The sequence below is a fragment of the Chaetodon trifascialis genome, chromosome 5 (genome assembly GCF_039877785.1).
Source record: "Chaetodon trifascialis isolate fChaTrf1 chromosome 5, fChaTrf1.hap1, whole genome shotgun sequence".
NCBI classification, from domain to species: Eukaryota; Metazoa; Chordata; class Actinopteri; order Chaetodontiformes; family Chaetodontidae; genus Chaetodon; species Chaetodon trifascialis.
The window spans coordinates 9,611,426-9,637,016 of NC_092060.1; the positions used below are offsets into that span (position 1 = coordinate 9,611,426).

Consider the following 25,591-nt stretch of genomic DNA (forward strand, 5'->3'; position numbering starts at 1 on the left):
ATCTCTAACATCGTTTCCTGCCAGCATCTGCAATCTCATGTCTCCTTCAGTGCATAAAGACAAGGCCTTTGTACTCCCCCCTCGACGATGCGCCAGGCTCTCTCCTGACTTCCCAAACAGGCTGTGTTTTCCTTGTCAGTCAAATGGAGGCCAGTCTTGTTTTATTTCACATTCCATGATGAAATCAGTAGAAACTATACTTTATAAATATCGCCAATCTGCCTGATTCAGCTTTCAGCTTCCATTTGTGGCAGCAAGATTATTTTGGGGATGTGGGAATTAGTTTGGCTCCCAATGCCGGATCAGTCAGGTAAAAAGGAAATTGATTAATTGAATGTATTTCTTTTGCAGCACAAATCTTCATTACCTTGATTAATATGATGCAACTGTGAGGTTGTATAACACCATTAAAAGACAATTATTGTTCAAAGGACAATGACAAAAACATATCCCTCCCCAGGCTCTCACCACTGGCAGTATCCCAGGCTTCATTGATGTGGTAATGAACCTGAATTCTCCTGCACTGCTGGAAGACAACCTCATTTGGCAGGCCAAAGCAGCAGGGAAGAGGATAGTGTTCTACGGAGATGACACCTGGGTGCGCCTCTTCCCCAAACACTTCATGGAGTACGATGGCACGACCTCCTTCTTCGTATCTGACTACACTGAGGTGTGTACGAGTCAAACAGCCAGGGATTGGCTTTTTGAAGGGTATGAGTGATGTGTTTTTCTGGTCAACATCAATAAAGGATGAAAGCGCCGGATAGATGATATGATAGATGAATTTTAAAAATGATGCATAAAGAAATTCTGGAAGGAATTATGAAAGCTTATTTTATACGGTAGCCGTGACGTGGAAGGTCATGAATTCATGATTCATTTGAACCTCAGGTGTTTCATATTGTGAACATGCCAGATTTGCTTAGATAGAAAAAAATTGGTTCAGTTGTTCCAGAAATCATGTTTTCTATGTCTATGAAAACGTCATGAAGTAGCATGGCCTCATGGGAGCTGTTGTCTTGTCTTGTTGAAGAATTGCCATTGCAGATGAAAATCCATCTGACATGACTCAGGCAGAAATGTTCATGGACAAAACGATGTTTTAAACATAACAAAATATATAGCATAGCTCTGGTCATTTTTAGACAATTTAGTGCAGAAATTTAAGAAACAAGGAAGAGGAAGGAACACCTGTATAATTATGACATTTTTGCGGAGAATCCTCCCATCCTCACTTTGATAATTCATATGGATGCTATAAGTATTTATACATACAGCAGCGACTGTTCATAATGCATCAGTGATTAAATAAGCAGTGGTTTATGTATCTTTTCTGTGCAGTATGCTGTTCATGTATGTCTGGAAATGATTCAGTCACTGCATTACAGAAGAAGGCAGCTGATCCACCAGGGAGGCACGGAGATGAGATCACACAGAAAACTGCTCATCAGTTAGCTCCATATGTCATAGCTACAAATCTACTGTGGGACTGTACACAGTCTGCTCTGGTTTATACTGGAATATTGGTGGTGCTGAATTTTGAGCCTTTCACCTGAAATGTGGGATGAAGGCAAATATCTGCCGGAAAATCTTTGCGCGATGATAATCAGACAATCACCAGACTTTGTCACGGCTTTGGATAAAGCTCCTTTCAGCGCCAGTTTTATTTGCTCCAGGGGACGATTTTGAATTATACCAGCCTAAGTTGGTTATTAGTTGAAATCCTGTGGATCAGTAAATGTGTATCTTTTATGCATCCACTCTCCATGTAGGTTGACAACAATGTGACTCGTCATTTGGACAGCACCCTGAAGAGAGATGACTGGGACATTTTGATTCTCCACTATCTAGGCCTTGACCATATTGGTCACATCAGTGGACCCCACAGTTCTCTCATCCAGCCCAAACTGCTAGAGATGGATGACATCCTGAAGAAGATTCACAGCGCCCTCATTTCGAAGGTAATCTCTGATCCTGATCTGCTCATAGGTCATGTTGCCTCTGCATGTTCTGCTGTTCTGCAGGTTCAGAATTCAGAGTTTGTTTAATTAGATTTTCTACAGTGTGAAACGTGTGGCAGAGTTTGTTTTGCGAACGTGTCAAGAGAGCTCTGGAAATGTATATGATGTTTTTAAAGCTGCACCAGTCAACACTTTCATATGAAAAATTGGTGTAAGTGTCACCTATTTGTTTTGGTTTTATGCTCCCACACCTGACCTGGACACTCAGATAAATTCACTGTACTGTACCTTACCTGTCCAACACCAAACAGCAGATAGAGGTTAGCCAGTAGCTGGTGTTTAGCAGCTAAAGAGCCTGACTACTATTCTAAGGAGGAGACCAAAACTGAGGCAAAAGGAAAGTGAATGTTGGTCTTACTTTTGTCAGGTGGTCAGAAACTTTTGCAGGTCTGGTGTAAAGAAGCAGCTGTTTACCATGTAAATGAAGCTGAAAGGGCAGCATGGTGGAGCAGCAGGTAATGCACGTGCCTCACAGCAAGAAGGTCGCCGGTTCGATCCCCGGGTCAGGCCTTTCTGTGTGGAGTTTGCATGTTCTTCCCGTGCATGGTTGGGTTCTCTCCGGGCACTCTGGCTTCCTCCCACAGACCAAAAACATGCTCATTAGGTTAATTGGTGACTCTAAAATTGTCCTTAGGTGTGAGTGTGAGCGTGAATGATTGTGTGTCTATATATATATATATGTTGCACTGCGTTCGACTGGCGACCGGTCCAGGGTGTACCCCGCCTCTCGCCCAATGACAGCTGGGATAGACTCCAGCCCCCCTGCAACCCCAAAAGGGATAGTCGGGCATAGACGATGGATGGATGAAGCTGAAAGGATAAGTTGATTAGTTGCTGTCAATTGAATAAGTTAATTAAAAGTTAAAAGTTAATTTTTTAAGCAAAATGCAAAACATTTCCTAATTCCAGCTTTCCAGGAGTGAGCATTTGCTGCTTTAATTTGTTTTTGGGATAGTAAACCGAATGTCTTTGGCTGGTCAGACAAAATGAGCAATTTGATGATATCACCCTGAAATTTAGGAAATTGTGATGGCCATTTACACTATTGTGTTATGTTTTTTTACATTTATTAGACCATTAACGGATTGACTGCTAATCCATTAATCAAGAAAATAACGAGCAGTTTAATCTATGATGAAATGAATCATTACATGCAGCGCTTCGTATCAACTTAATAAGGCCATGTGTGTAATTACCAGCCGTGACAGCATCGATGCTACTGTTTTCACCTTGTGAGTCCGCGTGTGTGTGCGCGCGCATTGTGTTTATTACTCAATTATTACTCGTGTTTTGGGGACAGTAATCTGTGTACACAGTCGCACAAAAGAACATACAATATAGACTGTGGTCATTCCACTGGGCTGAACCTGGACCCTGACCCTGACCCGAACCCAGCTCCGGGCCCGGACTGATGCTGGCCAGTGGCAGTGCTGGCTGGTCCACCAGACCCACAGTTGCCATCTTCCCTGGTCTGCTCTCAAAACAAACCATGCCGTGCTGCAGCCAAAACCACGTAACGTCAGTCCTGGCGATTGTTTTTCCAAAGCTCGGCGTGTGTGGAGGGGCAGCCCGGTGGCAGACCGCCCTACGGGCACCTGGCCTGTCTGCTCTGCCCAGCCCAGAACCAACGACAAGAACAACGCAGACACAGAGTGCAGCCTCAATGCTTGACTCAGACTGTTAACCCATAGCGCTTAAGAGTTAACGTTCATCACTCATCACTGATAAACAGTAACATTCATTTCATCAAATTCAGTGCCCCATGCTTCCCATCACGGCACTGGTGCAGGAATGACCTGCGTGAGCAGAGTTTCCATGGGAACGCAGCCGTCGAGGCATTGGTCATACAGAATTGGGCGCGGTTTCTTCTAAACTTAGTTGGAAAAATGATAGATGCCCATTGTTCAGCTTCTTATGGAGCTTTGCCCCCACAGGAGCAAAAAACAGTCAATGCAGCATTAAAATCCCTCACTGTGTTTGTATTTGATGGACCGACTTTAGACAATACAAAATACAACCAGATCCTTCTTGTGGTGGGGGGCAGTGTGAGTCTGCTGTGGGAGTGGTGGACTCTGCCATTTACGATGAAAAGGTTAAAGAAGTGTAAGAAATTAGGTTTAATTTCCTGGAGGACTTTTAACTTGAACGTGTTGTTACTTACTCGCTGTATTTAAAGAGAATGCTGGTTTTGCTTAATTTGACTGATTTGCTGCTGCTTAGTTTAATTGTTGCTTGTCAACATGTGTTTCCCCCTATTAAGAGTCATTAAACTCAACATTACACTAACTTTTGAATAGTAATTTTAGCATTTTTGATGGGCTTTGAGGGTCATTATAATAGCAGTAAATGTCACTGTATAGGAAATATATGAGATGCAAATATGATGAAATGTATCAGTGATCAATGGTTAATATATTAATGTGAAGCGATAAGAGAATTTTTAGTTTTTGGATGGTCACTTAATTACACAGATAATTTCTAATGTTTCCAGCAGTTCTTATGTTATCTGTCTGAGCAGCCCCAGAGATTTAATAAGCGTTATCTTCAATTTAGTCTTTGATCAGTGTGCAGGTCTTGCGGCCTTGTTTTCTCTGTGCGCTCTGACAGCTGTGCGTGCACACTGTCTTTGCGCCGTATGTGTGTTTTCAATGGGCTTTATCTCGCTGTCGTTCATCTGTTGTATTTAGGTTGTGAAGTCATGTCAACACGAGCCTTCAAACTCCCTCTTTCTCGTCCCTTTGTGTCTCTGAAATGGCAGCGAGACAGCAGAAGCCGAACGCAGATATCCTTGTAAACTTTTCCTCTTTGCTAAAGACGCACTGATGGGTATTTCTGGAAATGTTGAGGCAACATTTCACCTCTACCCCAAACTTGTGAATTGTGCCTTGTTAATCCTGCCTCTGCAGGCTCGTGGTGACATCTGTGCATTGTGTGCACTGGCAGCCTCATACGTGCTCCCATTGAGCTCTTTGAATGAAAGTCTCGCTTCAGTTACATTAATGAAAGCTGTGGCTGCTCCTCTACGGCAGCACTGTGACCTAAAAATAGACACAGCCCAGCGGGGTCCCGCACGATACCTTAGAAGCTTCTGCAAGAACAACTATGTTTTCTCTGATGAGCACATGCTTGTAACATGTTGGGGGTGTGTGCTGAACATCTGACTGCACGTGTGAGCTGGCTGTTGCTTTCTGCTGTATCCGTAAGATACACGACGGCTCCTGCTGCAGCACAGGGAAGGAGAAAAGCAGCGTAACATTCGAACAACAGGCCTCACAGTATCTGTCGTAATGTGATGCCAGTAGCCTATTTCAGCGAGCTCATATTTGGGGCAGAGACACGCTCTACCTGCAGAATGGACCGCTGCAACACTCTCCATTAAAGCATGATTGGAAAGCAGGACCTTCTGGTCATAAAGACCTCCATCACACTTCTGTGTTAATTGAGATCACATGGCCTCAATCTTCTCTTGTGGATATTTCAGGTTTTTGGGTTTGGTTGTTGCTTTGGCTGTTTGAAGTGCAGAACTTCTTCAACCTGACCTGCAGACCGGTGTGGAATCTGAGCCATGTGTTTCATAAGAGAGATAAATCAAAGTGTTTCGACTCTTATGTCTCTTTCTCATTTTTTTCCCTTCTGACTTATAATAGTGTGTCCTGATAGAAGACCTGAATGTTGTCCAGTTAATGAGTTGTAACCCCTCAGCACCTTTACTACACATGCTCACACAATTTACCACAGCGACTCCTTTTTATCATCTGATGTACCTCCACAGCTCGACTGGATCAGACGAGCTAAGAAGTGAATTTCATTGGCCCCACCAATCATGTTTCTAACATGCTCTGATGAATTATTTATATACAAGGATCCATGTAACACGATTAGCCATATAAAGGTGTTTATTTTCACAACACTTAATTATCACAGCTATTTTCATATATATATATATATATATATATATATATATATATATATATATATATATATATATATATATATATATATAAAATAATTTAAATTTTATTGAATTTTAACATATTATTCAGAAATAAGACAAACAAACAACACAAAACAGTAATTACAAAATAAAACCAATAAACAGGCAGGTTATAACAGACATTCACAGATATTAACTTAAAAGAGGGCGATTATTGAGTCATAGTCCTGAGTATTATTTCAAAGTACTACTAGTGTAATATAATGCATCATCCATCTCTTTGCCTGCTCAGGTTGTGTCCTCCAGACATATATTGGCTAAAATCATTCTACTGCTCATTGATCGTGTCATTTCTCCCATTCAGTCTCGCCAGCATCTTTTCACATGCAGCTGTTTCCATCATTTGGAGCTTGCATGTATTCAATGTAGGAGTTTGAGGCTCTTTCCAACATCTTAGAATCACCCGAGCACAAGTTATTAGGCCCGTGTTTAATATTCCAAATTGTGATTTATTTAAAAGCGGCACTATGATTTTGTCTCCAAGAAGACATAATCTCGATGATATGGGAAGTTCAGATCATAACCATTTACCAATATAATCCAGAACATTTCTCCACAGAGCAAAGACCCCGGGACATTCCCATTGTGCATGCATGTATGTGCCAGGTTCTTTTCTACATTTCCAGCATAGGTCATCTTTAATTAGACCCATGCAACACATATATTTTTTACTCAAATGGCGATTTCTATATTTTGGTTGGGTTGAGTTAATGAGCTGAGCATTCCACGTACCCCCTGGAACATCAGTACCCCGTGAATTACATGAGGGTCAAAATAAAAACCATTCAGCTTGTGTTTTTTTTCTCCTTCGTTTTGCCCATGGAGAGCATGAGCTATCATCTGGTTCAGTGTGCTACATTGTGTGTTGGTTTAAAAAAGGTTTCTTATAAAGTCTCCCCAAAGATGCCAGGTGCTTTCATCCTTCAGAACGAGAGTAAACTCTGACTTATCCTAAAGAGAGAAGACGCTCGCTCAGTGTGGGGCTCAGCAGTGTTTAGCACCAGTCTTGGGGTGTTTTTGTGGATCCCTTGTGTCCAGTGCCATTTATAACAGGCATCCAAGAGGTAAAATCTAGGACAGGAGGTAGTCTTTGATCCGGCTTTGCTGAGTGAGGAGCAAACGTAATAGGTCAGCTGAGCACAATAGCACAGTTTAGCTCGGACTCCGTCGTGCAGCGTTTGCTCGATGTATTCATCATGTTTTTATGTCACCTTCTAAGAGTATCCAAAAAGTACTCTCGATATGTTACTATAGCTACCGCTAAAAAATCAACACTTATGCTGACGTTGGCCTTTTCTATGTGTCTGCTGGGATAAGGTCACCCTAAATGAAACTCCCATTTTATCTCGCTTGTCTTCCAAACACAAAAACATGATTTATCTCGGCCTTCAGCAGCCATTGCCTTTTCTGTCTCTCCGGCTGTCTGTTCATCTGCGGATGATGGGACACAATTTTCAATCTGTAATCATAAATGAAGTTTCTGGTGTTTGATTTTTCTTTTCTTTATGTGTGATTCAACACTGAGCTGAGGAGTCCTTTGAGAGTATTTTAATGTGTGGTAAGATTTGGCTTTTGTTTTGTTAACATCTGTAGTCGTGCTTTTAAATCATCCCCCACCACCATGACTCACAGGGCGCTCTTGTTGAATTCAGCGTCAATGGAAGGCTCTTGTGAGACTAGTTGAAAGGGAATCACTTAGGGAAGAAACCAGGTTTGATCAAAGTCTGTCATCAAGCCATTCATCCTGTGTTTGTTTGTTGCCTTTACTGTATTTTTTTTTTTAAGTCTGGAGCTGCAGCAAAACTGCCAGGAAGTGATTGTCATGACTTCCTTTTCAAAAGTTCTGATTTAATATCTTCCTATTCTGCTGCTATTAAATGTCTCCATATACAATATCTGGTGAAACAATCTATTACCCCAGCTGCTACTGTCTCATGCTTTTGCTCTGTTTTCCAAAGTGGATGTGTTTTTTTTTTCCCATTTGGAGCCAAGTTTGAATTATTCACATCTCGGAGCTTTGAGGTTTGCCCTTCCAGATCAGCACACAGAGTGGGAGTCCATTAACCTCAGTGTTTGCTTCTCTCAGGAGGCAGAGGGATCCTTACCATACCTGCTGGTGCTGTGTGGAGACCACGGCATGTCGGAGACGGGCAGCCACGGAGGCTCCTCAGAGCCAGAAGTCAATACGCCCCTGGTGCTCATAAGTCCGGCCTTCAAAAGAAAAGGTAAACTGTCTGGTTGTTCAAAGAGGCTGCAGGCAGCAGAGTCGTCATTAAATCAAAGAGTTTCTGTTTGGTGGGGGCTCATGATGCCATTACAGCTGCACCCTGTCAGTATACAGACCAGTGAATAAGAAAGTGTGAAGACATGGCATGATTTTGGATCATCTAGTCAAGGCAGTGTCTCTGTCCACTGGTCCATCCTGCTGGAGAGAACGCGTTCAGTCAATCACTGAAAATGATGAATTGGTCAAACTAAACTTTTAAGTAGGATTTGAGGGGGAAACATCTCTTTTTTTTCACACTCACACATCACTTCCCGTTAATTTTAGTGTGAGGAGCAGTGTCATCTCAAAGGAGAGCAAATAGAACCTCCTGAGCAGAACTTTATTTTGCAATGATAAATGTGGTTGAGTGTGTGAAAGTGTGATTGTGATAATTGCCTCTCTCTCAGCCAAGTCTATTTTTGAGATCTTTTCGGGCATAGATTTTTTATTTATAGACCATTCATGTGAATTAATCATTTACAGTTCATTTGAGTTGTTGCTACAGAACTCTTGGTTTTGCTAGCAGTCTGTGCCTCCTGTGGTGCCAACAGCTTGAATGACTTGCCCACCAGTACGACTTTTTGCTTTATAATTCTACAATTTTACCAATCGCAGAAGGGGTAGGACGCTAATGCCAAACTCTCTCTTTGCTTTAATGAAATCGTCCAGTTGAATGAATTCTTAAAACCATTAATGAAATGATTTTCTTAATTAATTAAAAGAGGGTAACACTGTTTCTTTGGGAAGTGAGAAAAGTTCGTTTCGTGGTACCACCTCAGGGCTGTTTGTACAGTAACAAGACTGGGTTGAATCCTAGAGCATGGCTGGACTGAGTGTGCTCATCGTGCTATGTTGTGGCTGGATTGTTACACAGTCAGTTGTCGTGTCTCTAATGCTCAAAGTGCATCTGCAATTTTCTGTTCTGGGTTCTATTTGTTCTGAAAGTGTACTGAAGTAGCATATCATGTGACAAAATACAAAAAATGCGAATGCCAGAACCACAACAAAGAGTTCTCCACTCCACTCCAAAGAGAAATGATTCTGATTCTAACTATTCTCATGATCTGTTAACTGCCCCTGCTCTTTCATTCATCTGTCTCTGAGGTGTCCCTCATTTCTCTGTGACTCACACTGTCCTGAGTGTTTTGTCGGAGTGGTTGTTATTTGTGGTGCTTTAACTGTGCGCTCTCTCTCATGCCTCTCAGTGCACAGAGAGCTGTTTCCTCTTCCACTCTGCTCTATGCTGCACTGTTGAATGTGGAACCATCTTCTCACAGCAGTAGGTTTTATGTTGTTTTCCAGTTTCTTTGCCCTCATGGTGAATATCCAGTACCGTTCTGTCTCTCTGCCATCTGTGCGTAAATGATGTTCTGTGATGCTCCGCAGCGCTGTGACGCGTTGGCGAGGTTGCTCATTTTCAAAGTGCAAAAGCCAATGAGGAAACTCCAACACTCGACTGACCAATGGTGTAACTTCAACACTCACTCACTCACTCACTCACTCAGGAACAGATTTTTGCATTTATAGCGCTGGCCCACCAGCCAAAAATAAAGGCAACAGACATCGAATACAAACAGAATTTTGCCCCTGAGGGGGGCTGCGTGGTGTGGTTTGATCACATTGATTAACAACGACCAAACAACCCGCAGTCTGTCCTCAGATTCTGATTCAAATGCTGCTGAGTCCTCGTGGTTCCTGTGTGTTCATGTAGGACCCCATGGCTCATAATATGGAGCTGGTTTTCAGGCTCTTAAAATCCAACACGAGGCGTTGTTTTGTCCACTCTTGTCGTCTTGGTGGTGTATATCCAGCCGTGTGTCTGTGGAGATGCACATATGTGAGCACCTTCACCCCTCACCCATATGCCACATGTTCTGCCTATAGAGGAGACATTCTCATTCAACTCTGAAGCACCTCATTTTATAATTACAAAGGAAAAATGAAGTTTTGAATCTGTTGTGCCTTGAGTCCTTTGAAACTTTAATGCCTTAAGACACAGATTTTCTATTAATATCACTTTAGATGAGCATATGTTGACATGGAAATCTGTTGTATTTAATGCAGCAGTTAATGCAACAGCTGGTTATTTTTAACATAGTGAGAATGATGGGTCATGAGGAGAAAGTGAAGGAGAACTGCTTGTTGTTCTTCATGTAGTGGATCAGCATTCACTACTGGCTCAGTACCTGAGCTTCACTTTTTAATCTGAATGCATCATTTAGAAAACAGCCCCCTTACCACAGATTGGCAGAACATTTAGTCGACATTGCTGGGAGGATCCTGAGAGGCAGCGCCACTTTAATCAGACAGTGTAGGTGTGAGAGGCCATACAGCCATTGTTTACCTCGATGTCTGTGTGTCCTTCCCATTTATTGCTTTCTTTAAGGATCCACACACCATACACTGTATTGTCTCAACCAAGAAAAGCCAGAGAATGGATAAGATGATAACTTTCCAGCCTCAAAACAGACTTCAACTATGGTGCAACCAGAGACTGATGCAACAGTGTTTTGATATATTTATGCACAAAATTCAGCCTGAACTCAAGTGTAGTACCCATATACATTTCATACATGTGCAAGCACCAGTTTAAACCCAATCATAACAAACATTGATATAAATGTGCTATAATCTATGAAGAAACATGGATATTACCCCATCTTTCATACACAGTAATCACGAAGCTAAATGGCTACAACAGCGGTATATTAGAGATAATATTAGCAAGCCAGATAGCTGAGTGCATATGGCTCGAGCATCAGCTGCAGTTTCCTCATCTGTGAATCAGCATTCTGTGTGTGTGAGCTCTTACTGAGTTATGACACATCTGTTCCGCCAGAATGTGAGTTGCTCTGTTCTGTGTAAATCAAACAGTACAGTACAAACAGACTGGATGTACTTCTGTAGAGGTTTGGTTGGATGTAACATTATGGCCATGTGGTCAGTTGTTAACTTCTTCTTGGCTTGTTTTCAAAGAACAAATGGCATCATAAATATATAAAAGACTTTACACACAGTTAATGTTGGATTAATGTCAGCGTTAGACAAAGCGTCTCCATTTCGTTTGAAAAGACTTCCCTTAAAAAAACCATCAACTTTGCTCATTAGTGTAATTGCTGTAACTAAAACCACAACTTAAGCAGTTTCAGTCATTCATTGCTGTGAAACAGATTCAAACAAGCCTCATATACTTGGTAGATTAATGGCATTATCCTGATTAGCTATGGGCTTAATACAGCAAAGTCCATGTCTTGTTGCAAATCCGTCTCCTTTTAATATAAAATGGATAATTCCCAGGCTTATTTCATTGTGTTCAATTACCAAATTAGCTCATAGCTCTGGGGTTTGTCCCAGTCTTTAGTCTGCAGCTGTCTCACTTCCCCACACATATGAGCCGTGTTGTTCATTTGCAGATATATTACACAGTAATGTAGTTCATTATTCCAACCTGAAAACTTCACTCAGGCACAGACAATTTGGGAAATGACTCCCACTCTGTGTTTTTGAAAGCTCTCTACAGGAAGCCAACTGTCAACATAAAAACGTCTGTTCACTTTTGACAACGAGGTAAGCTTTGAAAAATGAAAGCCGTGTTTCACATGATGATGATTTTATTCATTCATTCATTTTTGCGCGTGTTTGTTTGTTTGGGTTGCACGTTGTGACAGCCCTCCCTGTGGTTGTGCCCTCTGGCGTGAATACAGGATTCATTATCTGGGCTGTTTGGGATGCTTTTTTTTTTTTTTTTCCAGATTCAGGTTTTCTGTGTTAGAATTCAAATATTGTCCTGATTCTGATCAACAAAGATGTTACTAATACACTTTGTCTTAATGAGTCAGGCCCTGTGGAGAAAGGTTGTAGATGTTTCTCCACACTCTCATTTCCCCCTGATCACAGTTTGTCTGTCCTGAGGGCACAGAGATGCTGCAGCTGCTGTTATTAGAGTGACAGTGAAACATATTTTACATAATCACTGGCTTCCAAATAACAAAAAAGGTGTGGGATTTTCCACTGGTAGTGTTTGTGTCAGGCTAATGACTTTAGGAGAAGGACCTGCTTTTACAAATTTATCTTGACGAGTGTTGTGAAATTCTTTCAGGCAAGCTCTTATTGTGTGAGTGGAGGAATCTTCCACAGCAGACGGTTTGAAAATTGAGCTGTTTCCATCGTGTAGATAGTTTTGTGAATTGCTTTAGAGTTTGAAAGGATAAAATGAGACTTCTCTTCTGCTAAATAAATATTCTTTTTACTTCCCGCTATCACTGATTGATGTTACACAGTTGTGATTTCATATTTGGCTTTTCTATTTCCTGCGTCTGACACTGCAGGTTTTTAAGAGGAGAATCCACGGCCGCACAAAAGGTGGTGCATTTTAATGGTCAAGTACTCCTTAAATGAATAGGAGATTGTCAGATTGAACAGCTTCCTAGAAATCTATCAGCAAAAAAGACATCGCAGTACTAGACACAGTGATTGACGAGTGAGGGTTAGAGAACAATGCAGCAAACCTCGACACACCAAATATGAAAAAGCGAATAATCCAAACAAATGCCCTTAATTAATTTGTCAGTGTTTCACCATCATGTATTGCAGCCACATCCTGATTGTTTTGCCTGTGTGTTTGTCTCCTGTGATGTCAGTGGGGATGGAGAAGCCTGGAGTTGTAGAGCAGGTTGACCTGACTCCGACCCTGGCCCTGGGACTGGGCCTGCCCATATCTCAAAACAGCGTGGGTCGCGTCATCCCGGGTGTCTTGGAGGAAACCTCACTCCGAGATCAGCTTCGCTTCCTGCATCTCAATGGCCACCAGCTCAGCTGCCTGCTCAAAGACAGCATGCCCGACTACGAGAAAGGTGGGTTACAAATTCACTGCGTCCAACCTGTGGACTCGTTAAAAGCCTGAGAGGCCTGGACCTTGTCTGACAGGGAGCCTCATCATCATGCTGTATTGTTTCCAGCATGGTGAAAGTATCACTGGGGACATTTTTTCATGCACGCATGACTGTTGCCAATAGTAAGAAAGCAGTGCAATTTAAGTTCATTCCAAAATGAAAATGCAGTCATTTTTTCTTCACCGCTATGTCAGTCAAACACTATTGAAGTTAGTAAAACCACCAAACACACAGCGGGTCCGGTCCCATTACTCCATCTGAGCTTTCTCCAGAACTATTCAAGGTGATGCAGCCATCGTATTGAAACTCCAAAATATACCCCTTCACTGTCCAGCACATGCATTATCAGGATCTCAAAGATTTTCCTCAGGGTGCACTAATTCATATTTCTGTATTAACAAGGTGTCAGATGTACATGTGTGGTCACTCGTAATGATAAGCCCACAGGGAATTATCACCTGACTCCTCTTTTAACTTTAACACTTTATAACATCTTTCAGCTCATTGTTTTGGTGCCATGGCCCACGATGTTACTCTTTTATTTCCCTCTCATCAACTCGTTTTCCGGCCTTATTTCAGTGAAAGGGTCTGATAAACCGGCTGTACACAACACATCCAGCACTAAGCAGCCAACAAACAACGTTAGCAATTAGCTGATGTAGTGGACCGTTCAGCAGCTTAAGAGCCAGATATTCTTTTCAGGAGTTGGTGGAGACCAAAAACAGATGTCAAAAAAGAGAAATGGACTTCATGAGGTGGTCAGACTCACATCGTAAAGTGAATGGCTACTGTACGTTGCTCCGTGTCTGCTGAGGGTGTGTAGCGTAACATTTTGCTATAACAATTCCATAAGATGACAATATGTCGCAGTGACGCTGCCCCCAATTGGCCCAAACAGACTTGAAAGAAATGATATGGTTTCTACATGTTCTGACAGATCTCCATTTCAGTTAGTTAAAAACCAAAATACCCTGCATCAGTTACAAGGTTAAATCAGACTATAAGAGGATCGTTCTTATTTAGATTTTGATTTTTTTTGCATTCCATTCACACTTGTGTGCATGTAGCGTTTTCACTGAAGAAACACAGATGGCACAGATTTACGTTGACTCAGAAGCGGTTTGCTGTAAACAGACAGTCCATCTCCTCATTATTCGCACCATGTTGACAACTGCATCAAAGCAGCTTCTCAGAGCGTTTAACCTGAAGCGGTCTGATTAAGACGAGGGTAGAATCATATTACGAGTTCAAAAGATTCATCATACCACAGCTCGTCAACACTGCAGCCCTTCATAAAAAAAGAAGATTTTGGTAAACATCTTCAACATCTTGTTCATCTTTATTCATCTTGTAGTTAGATAATCCTCCAAGTGGTTGCATTTACAGACAGTAGAGTACTAAAAGCTACTGACCATATGATACAAGACGAAGAAAGTGAAAGTGTGAGTGAGAGACAGGCAGACCTGCTCTGAACACGGTGCGTCATGTCATGTCAGGGTTACACCCTGTGTGGAAAATCTGTGTACTGATTTCTTTAAGTTTGATTAAGCAACCTTGCAACTGTGAAAAAATCCACATGGGAGAGTCACAGTCTGTGGTCTGCTCTTGAACATTAATGCTGCCCGCTCTTTGTGCAAATGCATGCGCATATCCTCTCTGAATTTTGCTCCCTACTTACAGCTCGGGGTCACACTGTTTGTCAGAGTTATCCATCTTGCAGCCTCTCCCGCACGCCTCTTCTCTGTCTCCCTCTTCGTCTGTCTCTCTGTTGCTGTCCTTCACTTTCACAAACATTTGATACACCCATGGCAGCAATTACCATTGCTAATGTTTGATCGGTCGGAAGCAATTTATCTTATCAGTTTAAGTGGGACAGAGGGAAGGAGGCAGAGAGAAAACTCTTTGGTGACTGGCTTGTTTGGAAAGGTATTGGACATTTAATTAAATATTTCATGATCGAGAAAAAAAAAAAAAAAGCTGTTTTCCTTAAACTGAATCAGTAGATAATAGGATAATAGGTTGCTGACAGGCCAGCATACCTGATAGTGCCAACTAGATAACTCCTAAGATTAATTTACATTTTCTGTACATTTGTTTTTAAATGTGGTCGAGATTCCTGTAAGTGAATAGATGAGTAGCCACATGGAAGAAAAACTGAGTATGTAGGAATCTCTTCCCAACTGGAACTCATTTTTCAGCCTTGCTAGCAGCATCGCTCTATAGATGTCAGTGTCAGCCTGACGGTTGGTCCGTCCAGACTGAAACACCTCAGCAACTTTATTTTGCCATAAAAGTTTGTACATACATTCATGTTTCCCAGATGGTGAATCCTAATATGTGTGTTAAGATTTGTGACTTTGGGTGAAATGTCTCAACAGTTGGTTGGATGCTAATAACACTGGTCTCAGACGTACATAAAACCTTCAGGATGCATTGAAACAGAGACTGCAATTCTGTCTTTTCATCCAGCACCATCAAGTCAAAATGACTGAATACCTTCCCATCAGCCTCAGCTGTACTTTGTGTTTTGTGCTAATTTGAAAATGTTAGCATGCTAACTAAGAAGGTGAGCATGGTCAGTAGTAGCTCTGTAAGAAGCTAAACACATCTTTGTGTTGAATTTGGGCCCACACACACTTGCATGTTGTCCCAGTTTTCAGTGCATCACAATGACAGTCTTGCAGCGCATGTTGCCTTGTGTGTTTTATGTTGAATTGTCTAAAAGGACACCAACACAAACTTTGCGTGTAGTGAGCAGCATATTGCATTTTCAAAAACTTTGAGTTGAAACAAACTACTTCCCTTCACATTAACAGTCTTAACGCTCTGGCAGCACATTTTCCACTCTATTTTGGTGCCTGGTTTCCATAGTGATGGGATGAAATGGAAATTATTTCAGCAGACCTACATTTGGATGTGTTGATTTTTTTTTTTTAATCTGTCCACTTGGGTAATCATGAAGCTGCTATGCAGGGGAATGTAATTGTTGTCACTGCTGGGATGATATTTTCAGAAGCATGCCTGTTGGACACCTGTCGGGGTAAACTCTTACTGGGCGTGAAAGAAAAGTTGCGTAAAAGAAAGCTTCTTCTGTCTGAAAGAAATGCTGCTGATTGGAGTGTTCAAGTATTTTTCATCGGGAGAACAAAAAGTACTTTAAAAATGATTTAAAAAAGATTTCTAATTCCCAGCCACTCTCATCTTGAGTGGATATTTTATGATTTTATCATCATTGTGCAATCTCTGTGAAGTTTTTGCAATCACCTGTCTTGTTCCAATGTAAGAATAACCTGAAAAACATGAAACTAACATTTTCAAAGTTCAGCTCAAATGGTGATACAAGGTTTGAGCAACCTTGTTCTGCCTCTCTGTCTGTCTGCCACATTCTCTGTCTGCCTCCTGTGTTTAATACTGTTCATGTGTTGCTTTTAACCCTTATCCCCTATATAATAGTAACAATGCAATCATGACAGGATTGCCATGATTATATCAACCCCCTCCCCACTGCTGCACCCCCGAAGTACAAAAAAAGAAAGATATACTCGAGTTGAACTACTACTACTAGTGAGTAGTTAGGTGAGTAGACGACGGACTGATCTCCAAAAGGTTGAAGTTAAGATGAAACATTCTCTTCTACATTTTTAGCAAAGTTCGTATATTATTTTGTTTTGTACAATTTTAAAGTAAAAAAAGGAAAAGAGCACCAAGCAAAAGTGTGGGCACTGCAAAAGATTTGAGCTCTTAGATAACTTTTACCAAACTCTCTGACCTTAATCAGCTCGTTAGTGCGATGGCTCATTCACAGTCATTGTTAAGAAAAGGCCAATGCAAATGTAAGAGCTTTTAAAATACTGTGACTCCTCAAACCTTGTCCCAACAATCAGCAGCCAGGGGCTCCACTGAGCAGCTGCCTGGCACTGAAAATTAAAATAACTCATGAACACAAATCAGGAGAAGATGAAAAGATGATGGCTTCTACAAGAGGATAATGATCCAAAGCACACCTCGAAATCCACAATGGACCATCTCAGGAGACACAAGCTGAAGGTTTTGCAGTGGCCCCCACAGTCCCACGACATAAATATGATCACAAATCTGTGGATAGACCTTGAAAAAAAGCAGTGCAGCCTTTTGGAGGAAGCATGGGTGAAAATGCCCCAAACAGGAACTGAAAGACTGAGCTGGTTACAAGATGTGATACTTGCCAAAGGGGGTGTTACTGACCAGGCAAGGTACCCAGACTTTTGCTTCAGAAGTAACCTCGCATGAAATATTTAACAAATGTGTCAACTTTAGCTTCATGCTGCTTGGAAATTGGATCATCTTGGTGTTTACAGTAACAGACATTTAGTATTGCCTTTCAATACAGTCCCAGTTGCCTGAATCTGTAAAATATGTCACTGACATGAAAAAATAGTAATAGAATTACTTTTTTGTACAGTTGAGCACATGCTTGTTAACCTTGCTCTGTCTGAACTTCAGCCCTGATTCCTAAAAAACTGGAACACTGTGTAGAACAATAAAACAGACTGATAATTTTCTAATCCTTTCTGACATATGCTCATTGAAAACAGTACAAAGACAATGAATTTAGGGTCTTACCTCATCAGCTTCATTGATTTTTGTAAATATCCGCTTAGTTGTGGAATGCTCCCAAAACAGCTGTTTGGAACATTCCACAGGTAAACAGGTTGATTGGTAACAGGTGATAGCCTCAAAAGGCTCAGTCATTCACAAGCCAGGATAGAATATTTGGGAAAATAGTTTTCAGTCTATTTGCAAAAAACCAGTGCAAATCATTTATTATCTACATTTCACAAAGATATTGGATCACATGATGCTTTACCTTCTTCATTGCAGAGTCCCATCTATCTGCATGTTGAGTTAAAAATGAAAACTTTATACAGTGAAAGTAGGAGTAAGTTTTGAAAATCCTCATTTGTAAAGCCATCACTGTCTCCCTTGTATCAATCTTCATATTATGTTTTCCTTGTTCTTCTGACCTCAAGCATCTTGGAGGGCCATTAACCAGTCTGTACTTTTGGACACATGAAACATGGCCAGGGCCATCGATATTGTATGATTCACGCCTGTGGCTTAAGGTTCGAATATTTCTACCAACCCCTCTGTCTGGCAAAGCCACAGTCACTATTTATCACCCACATGCCTATGCTGCTGAGATAGGTGTTATACTGCAAAATATTGTTTTTAGGAGTGCGCGTGCGTGTGTGCGTGTGTGTGTGTTTCACTGATGTATACAGCAAATCAAACCTCCACATTGCTTTGTCCTTGAACAGGCTCCTAAAGCACAGAAGTGAAATGAAAACAGGCATCATTTCATCTGCTTTGAGTAAACGTGTGAATGAGTCATAGCTTGTCATCGTTAGAATCCTGATAAATTGTACTTGTTTCTTTTTTCCGCCTCAGGCATGTTAGTTTTTTTGGGTTAAGGAACATTAAGGACATAGGCAACAGAAAAGGAAAAAACTGGCATTTGATATTTCCCATTTCATTCATCTGACATGCATCAGAGTGATCGATGAACTCATGAATGGGATTAGTGAACTCTCATTCACAAGGAAATGAATAGTTAGAGAATAGCTGTATTTTCATAGGAGAGGCAGCAGTCTGAGGAGGCTTTTTCCAAAATGAGACCAAGTACTCCAGACTGCTTTAACTTTTCTTAACTTTTTTCATGGCCCAGTTTGTTTTTAAATCAGCTCGTAGTCAAAAATGAGCATTTCTGCCAGTGGCTCCAACCATGGCTGTAACATCGTTAATATGTCACAATATGGTGACAGATTGTTCTGAAATGCAAGGAAATAATTCCATCAATTGACAGCAGTGTTCACTTGTAATGCTGAAAATACTGCGTTCAGTTTGGAGGCAGTCTGCATGCAGACGTTGAAGCTCCATAATAGGAAAGCAGATTGTTTGGCTTCATAAATAAGTTTAATTGTCCTGATGCATCAAATGGTATTGGGTGATAAATAAACAGTGCAAAATGAATGTGACGCTGCATCAGAAAACCCAAAGAGGTTATTAATGAGTTGCTGCAAATGTCCTCCTCATTTTGACAAATCTATATAAATGACCTCGCTGCTGCAGTTCCAACAAGAACAACAAGTTTTACAGCATTTTACAAGTGTTTGAGTACCTGACAACAAACATCAGTGCCAAGTAATTCCAGATTAATGGTCACTTGAAAGCCGCACTTTAAACGTGCCAGTTCTTAATATCTGTGTCCCTCTATCCACTCCTGTTCAATCCAGATGCAGGCTTTGAGCAGTTCCGTGTGGCAGAAAAGGCTCATGGGAGCTGGATGAAGCTCTACCTGGAGGGCAACACCTCTGAGGTGCTGACCAACATGGGCAAAAAGGTCCTGAAGCAGTATCTGGAGGCCCTGGCTGCCATGAGTTCGTCCCTCAGCAGACAGCTGGGCAAGTACGATATGTACTCCATGATCGCAGGCATGGTGTTTGTGTTTCAGGTAAGCAGGAGGATTTCATTCATCCTGAGCACTATGAAGACTTCTAGGTTGGTGTTGCTGGTAGGTCAGTGTTTTGTTAGTGTATGAAAGTCACAGGTGTGAAGGAACAAAAGAGCCGACATTGAAAAGCTTTCTCTTGATGGAGGAAATACTTTGAACGGTGTTATTGTCGTACATAAACTGAGAAGAAAAAGCTTTGATGAGATGGATTATTGATACTGTGGACTCTAAGCAGACATTTAAACATGCACTGCCATGCTGCCAGTATAACAGAGTGCGGTCTCCACAGTTCACATGTTCTGATCAAGCCATGCTGCTGAAGGTTTCTGTGGTTGTGTCCGTCAAAGAAAAAGTCCTTCAAACTTTTTCTCCCCTTCTCTCCATTCTCTCCCTCCGGCCTGGCCCTCAAGCTCCTGTTGGTCTTACTGCTGGCCATGCCCGAAGCCCTCAGTGGTGAAGCAGTGGTGGACCTCCCAGTACTCTCAGCCCTGCTCTCCCTGCCTTTCTACCTCTTGTGCCTGCTGCTCGCCTCAGTGCACGTCTTGGTGTGCACATCTGCTGAGAGCTCCTGTTACTTCTGCAGCCTCTCCTGGGGTCTCGTGTTTGCTGCTGTTGCCTTCTCCTCAGCAATGTTTTGTATTCTGGTCTCTATGGCAACACGGCGACTCCCCCTGAGATCCAAGATTCACGGGAAGGTGAGTTTGTGCACCTAAACATACCGCCCAAATACAGATACAGAATGTAACAGATATTTGCCTTCATAGGTGTTATTCAGATGTGCTTTAATCTCACACAGAAAGCTGCATGTAAAGCATTAATATGCAGCCTAACCTTTGAATCAGTTCAGCTGATCTGTGATCGCTTTCTAAACAATATTGAAGTGAGGAAGAAGATGTTTGTGCACATAGCAGTCTTTGAATGGAAAAGTAACTCAGCGCTGTTTAAAAGATAGATTTCTACTCTTATGTTTTAATAATTCACTTCCTGCGTTTAGAGAAACATTACCTATGAGATGATGAGAATTTATTTGAGAGAGAACTCTACTAAATCTACTGAGGCTCAGGGGGGATGGCACAGTCTTGTCTATTGTACCCCCACTTTGTGATTTAGCTAAGTTAGCTAAATCTTTAGTAATGCAGCCTTAAATCACTTGAATGATCTGTACGTTGAAACAAAGGCCCAAGAAAAAGTTTTAGTAGAATTAGCAGTGAGTGCCTCTTAGTCGATTTGAGACTTTGGGCACCATTTGTATTAATCAAACAGTGCTTGGCTGCATGCGTACCTCGTCATGTGTTTTTCATGGGGATTACAATGAGCCACCTTAATTGTTCTGTAGTATTGCACAGGGAAATGGGAAGGCAGTAAGTACAGCAGGGAGCAGCTCTAATGCTGACGTTTTAATGCAGTCACATAACTTTAAATATATTGACGCATAAAAAAGATATTGCTTAATGTAGACACATGTAATAAAGTGTGATACTCTTTTTGTCAGTCATTGCAGTGATTGTGAGTTATAGACAAGGAGCGCAGACAGTATTTCTGAAACTCCAGAGTTAAAGTGTTAATACCCACAGCACAACAGAGAGAGGCTGCGACAGTCTCTTGTGCTGCAGGTTTCCGCTGCGTCCCAGAAGTCACAGGCTCCCACTGTTTACACGATATCCATTAAAATCAGGTCACATTTCTGAAACTCGCTGCCGCATTGATGAACATAATCCACCATTTAAATAGCATGTGTAGCGGACTGTTTTTAAACACCACTCTGTAACTTCACAGTCGCTGCACTCTAAACAAAAATGCTCCAGTGTGCCAGAATGGAACCTGTCAGAGATCATCGTGTGTCTCCAGCTCAGTGGTGCCTTCCACTCTGCGTTATAGAAAGTTTTATTTTGCCAGTTTATTGCCAAAGGAGGTTTTAACCTAGTGTGGCATGATGGACAAAGTGAAAATAGTCCTATCAGGCTTGACGAATAGCTGCATTAGTCATAAAGTCATGTTAGAATATGCAGTAGATGTGCTGTTGAGCAGTAGACCACGTGTGTAATAAGAGATCTGGATACCATGTTTTAAGATGGTAAGTAGTTTCAGACTTCTATGGACCCCCTGGTGTAGTTGCCAGTTCATTAGGAACACCTAGCTCAAACTAATGCTGTGTGATATGACAGCTTTTTTTGTAATGATTGTCCATTGCAAAATGTCATTGACGGCGGGTGTCAGCAGGTGATCCGCCGTTAAGGCCACTGTGTCAAAGTCATCAAAATGTCAGCTGTTTTTAGGTGCCACTTTCAACAGCGGCACCGCATGAACAGAGATAAGAGGCCACGTGGACACCCAAAATGACAATGCACTTGTGAAATAACCAGAAAAATAATTTAACATGTCAAGGGGAACAGTCATTGAGCCTGTGTGACACCATTAAACCCAAAGATTGATGGACAAAGAGGTTCAGCATCTGAAAATATCAGGGAGATGACGGTATGCGGGGGTGTGGAAAGAATTGTTTATGTTATTTTGTCTTCTCTCTGTCAACAAATAGAATTGATTACCAGGAATGTGTAGATTGCTCATTTAAATGTGAGCAATCAATCAGAGATAGCGGGAGTCGTTATTCAGAAGACGGAAGCTTTCAGTCTTAAGTGTTTGTTTAAGATGAGTCCTCGTTACTGCTGCACCTCTTTGCTCATTATAACTTATCAGTAAAGGTTACATCTCATTTCCCTTCTGGGAACTTTTAGAAAGTGCTGATACAGCAAAAAAAATAAAAAATCAGTAGAAATCTGCTCAGGCCATTAGGTTTGGGTGAAGAAATCACCTCCCAAATCTATACATTGGAGCATACGGAGGAAATATGCAGTTCTCTGTGACTCTGGCTTCCTAGAAAAGCCTTTGGAATATTTTCTTTGAGCTTGAATGTGACACAAGCGTCAAAGAAAATGTGTATGTAGCTCAGTTGGCAGGTAATGATTGGACACGTAAAGAGAAATGTGCTTCCTCATCCAGCAGCAGATTCTTGTGAAGTCACCAGACTTTGGCCAGAAAGGTGAAACTGTCAGACAGAAAGTTGTGGCCAAGCAACAAGCAAACTTAGCCAGTGAATGTATCAAACGTTTGCAGTGTGTGCAATAAACTCAAAGTCTACCCTTTTGTCTTTGTGAATGACACGATGACCACAAAATTATAATCAACAACAACAACAAAAAAATCTATTTACAATCACATACAGCAAAGAAAAGCTGGATCCAGATAATGTTTTGAAGAAGCCCTTGATAATTGACTTATATGAACAACCAGTTATCAAAATAGTGGTGTTTCAGCACTGATGTGTGCACATTATATTAAATGCTTCATGTCAAGGAAATAAAGCAAACACGTGGGGCTATATTTTAAAAGAATATGAAAAAACATACAGAAGAACTGCAGAGCTGGATCCTGATTGGCAGACTGTTCCAGCCACACCATTTACATGATACGAGCTATAAAAGTCTTAATAGTGTGTACTTACGGATAATAAACTGCAGCTGTAATCTTTTCTCAGCTATATAAGCTGTATATAACAGCTGAATCCTGCAGCAGATATATTTTAACTAAAACATTTAAGTAGTCTAAGAAGGATCATACACCGTAAAACTAAAGTAGTGAAAGTAGTAAAGTGACTTGAAGTCAATTTTAAAATCTTATTGATAACTCTTAAAGCAATATATGGATTTGTTCCATATGTTGCATTTACATCTTGTTCCAAAAAGGTGATTAAACATTTCCAATCATGGCCCATCTTCATGGCCAAAATCTTTATCTCTGTAATAACCTGTGTGAGGAAATGCAATTAGTCGAATCTGTGTCCTCTAAGTCATGACTGACAAGCTCATTTTGATATTGAGATTAGATCATGAAACTGTTTTATTGTTACATCATATTAGTATTGGTAATGAATTCACAGGAAGTCCTCTATGACTTTTCTAAGAGACTTGCCAATTTGGCATCTGTCTGAACAGTTTTCAGCAACTTTTCAATTTACAAAAATACAGCTTCAGTTGCCATTAAGGAGAAGAGAGGAGGGAGGAAAATGTTGTGCAACAAAGTTGCAAAATGAAAGGTGAAAAAGGTCAGAAATGATCCAAAGTCTGGTAAAGTCTTGTTATATTATGTAATCACTTGAATCAGTTTGTATCTCAGCGCAGAGCTGCGCCTGGTTTGGCTTGACAAATGACTGCATTATGGGCGGCATCCAAAACCTTTATTAGTGGTATCCTGATTAGTTTCTCTGCAACACAGAGTTGAAAAACTGGAAGATTAAGCACACTTACGAACTCACCTCTCCAACAAAAATGTGATTAGAATTCCAGTTGAGTGAATATTAATTACCTAAAGGTGAATGTACTTTATTAAAAAAGGCCACTGTAATCACCAATCAATATCTGATAAAGTCCCTCTGGCTGCCTGTTTTTACTGGAAACGTGTTAATATGCAGACGCAAGGGCGCTCCATAGCCCTTTCATGGGAACTTCAGAATAACAGCAGAGCATATCCGGGCTCTCTGTCATACTTTGATTTCTAAAAAGCTGATAAAGGAGTAGTTCTACATTGTTTCACTTTCTGTTGGAGAGGTAGATGAGGAGATCAATATCACTCATGTCTTTCATGACTAGAAACAAGGGGGGACAGCTAACCCACCTGCCAGTGCCTATAAAGATCACAAATTAATACATTATATCTGTTGGTTTAATTCATAAAAAAGCCAGTGTAAAAATGACACGAACATAAAAATGTCCCTGCAAAGACTCTAAATTGGGTGTACTGCTTCCAACTCTGGCAGCTGCATTTTGGAAAAGTCGAAGTTGCTGGCTTAACAGCAGCATGTCTAGATCGAAGAGAAGGGGGCCAAGTATTGATCCCTGTGGTAATCCACAGGTCATGCTGACCTGCTTTGAAGTACGATAACCGATGGTGATTGAATATTTCCTCTCTTGCAAGTTGGACATGAACCAGTTCAGAACAGTACCTCACAGCCCAACCCAGTTTTCAGACCTGTCCAATAATAAGAGATCAGCTGTGTTAAAAGAGGCAATGAGATCTGAAAATACCAGAAGAGAAATTTTGCCACAATATGTCATTTTGTCTCCCTTAATCTACCCTCAAATTTAATGAACGCTAGTTTGAATCAGATATTTCTGATACGTTGCTAAGGCACAGAAAAAATAGTGAAATTGTATGAATTGTTTATCAAGAGGGTAATTCTGTATAAATACTGATGCTTCAGTCATTTTCAGTAATACTTCTGTTGTGTTTGCATTCAATCTACTTTGAGGCAATGTCATGAGCACAGATGAGCATACAAACAACTTGCTCGTGAAGGAAAACATGAGGAATTGCTGATTTTGAGATTTCACAATTTGCCAGCCACTGGAGGAGAGACAGACTTGAACAGGGAGCACTGGAGCTGGAAAAAAACATTACAGCTCCCTTTGGGCCATGACAGCTTTAATCTCAAAAACAAAGAAGTTTTGGCATACAGGACATTAATCCTCTGCTCAGTCAGGCAAAAGTAGCTCAGATTTCTGCGCAGAATGAATGGGCAGAGACCCCACTCAACCCCCAAATAAGTGTGGGATGGACAACTATGTTTTGGGAGAACATACAGGACATTTAATCTGAGAGACATTCATTAAGACTTACAAACAAAAATTATGATTTTCATGAAAAACAACCTAGATTTTGATAATATATGAAAATACATGCAAACTAGAAACTGTAGATCCTAAGTTTACCACAGTTGACTTTTTTTTTTAAAGCACAACTACCAGAAGTGAATATTTAATGCCACAGAATTTTGTAGAAGGTAAACAGACATGTGTATGAAAGCTGTCCACAATAATAGCCTGCAGTTTTATAAGGGAAAAACAAGCCTGCAGGTAGTGTACTGTTTGTACA

At 41.1% G+C, this 25,591-nt stretch overlaps 1 protein-coding gene across 3 annotated transcripts in view; it reads left to right on the forward strand.

Moving 5' to 3' along the window:
* pigg (phosphatidylinositol glycan anchor biosynthesis class G (EMM blood group)) overlaps positions 1-25,591 on the forward strand; it is a 55,294-nt gene that overhangs the window by 6,004 nt on the left and 23,699 nt on the right. The window contains exons 3-8 of one of the 3 annotated variants that reach the window (XM_070962440.1): positions 461-670; positions 1,773-1,961; positions 8,102-8,240; positions 12,922-13,134; positions 19,446-19,663; positions 20,074-20,358. In XM_070962440.1, coding sequence (XP_070818541.1) covers positions 461-670; positions 1,773-1,961; positions 8,102-8,240; positions 12,922-13,134; positions 19,446-19,663; positions 20,074-20,358 — 1,254 coding nt within the window. Of the gene's footprint in view, positions 1-460; positions 671-1,772; positions 1,962-8,101; positions 8,241-12,921; positions 13,135-19,445; positions 19,664-20,073; positions 20,359-25,591 lie in introns of those variants that run through there. The other 2 variants (XM_070962442.1, XM_070962441.1) reach the window with 2 other exon arrangements.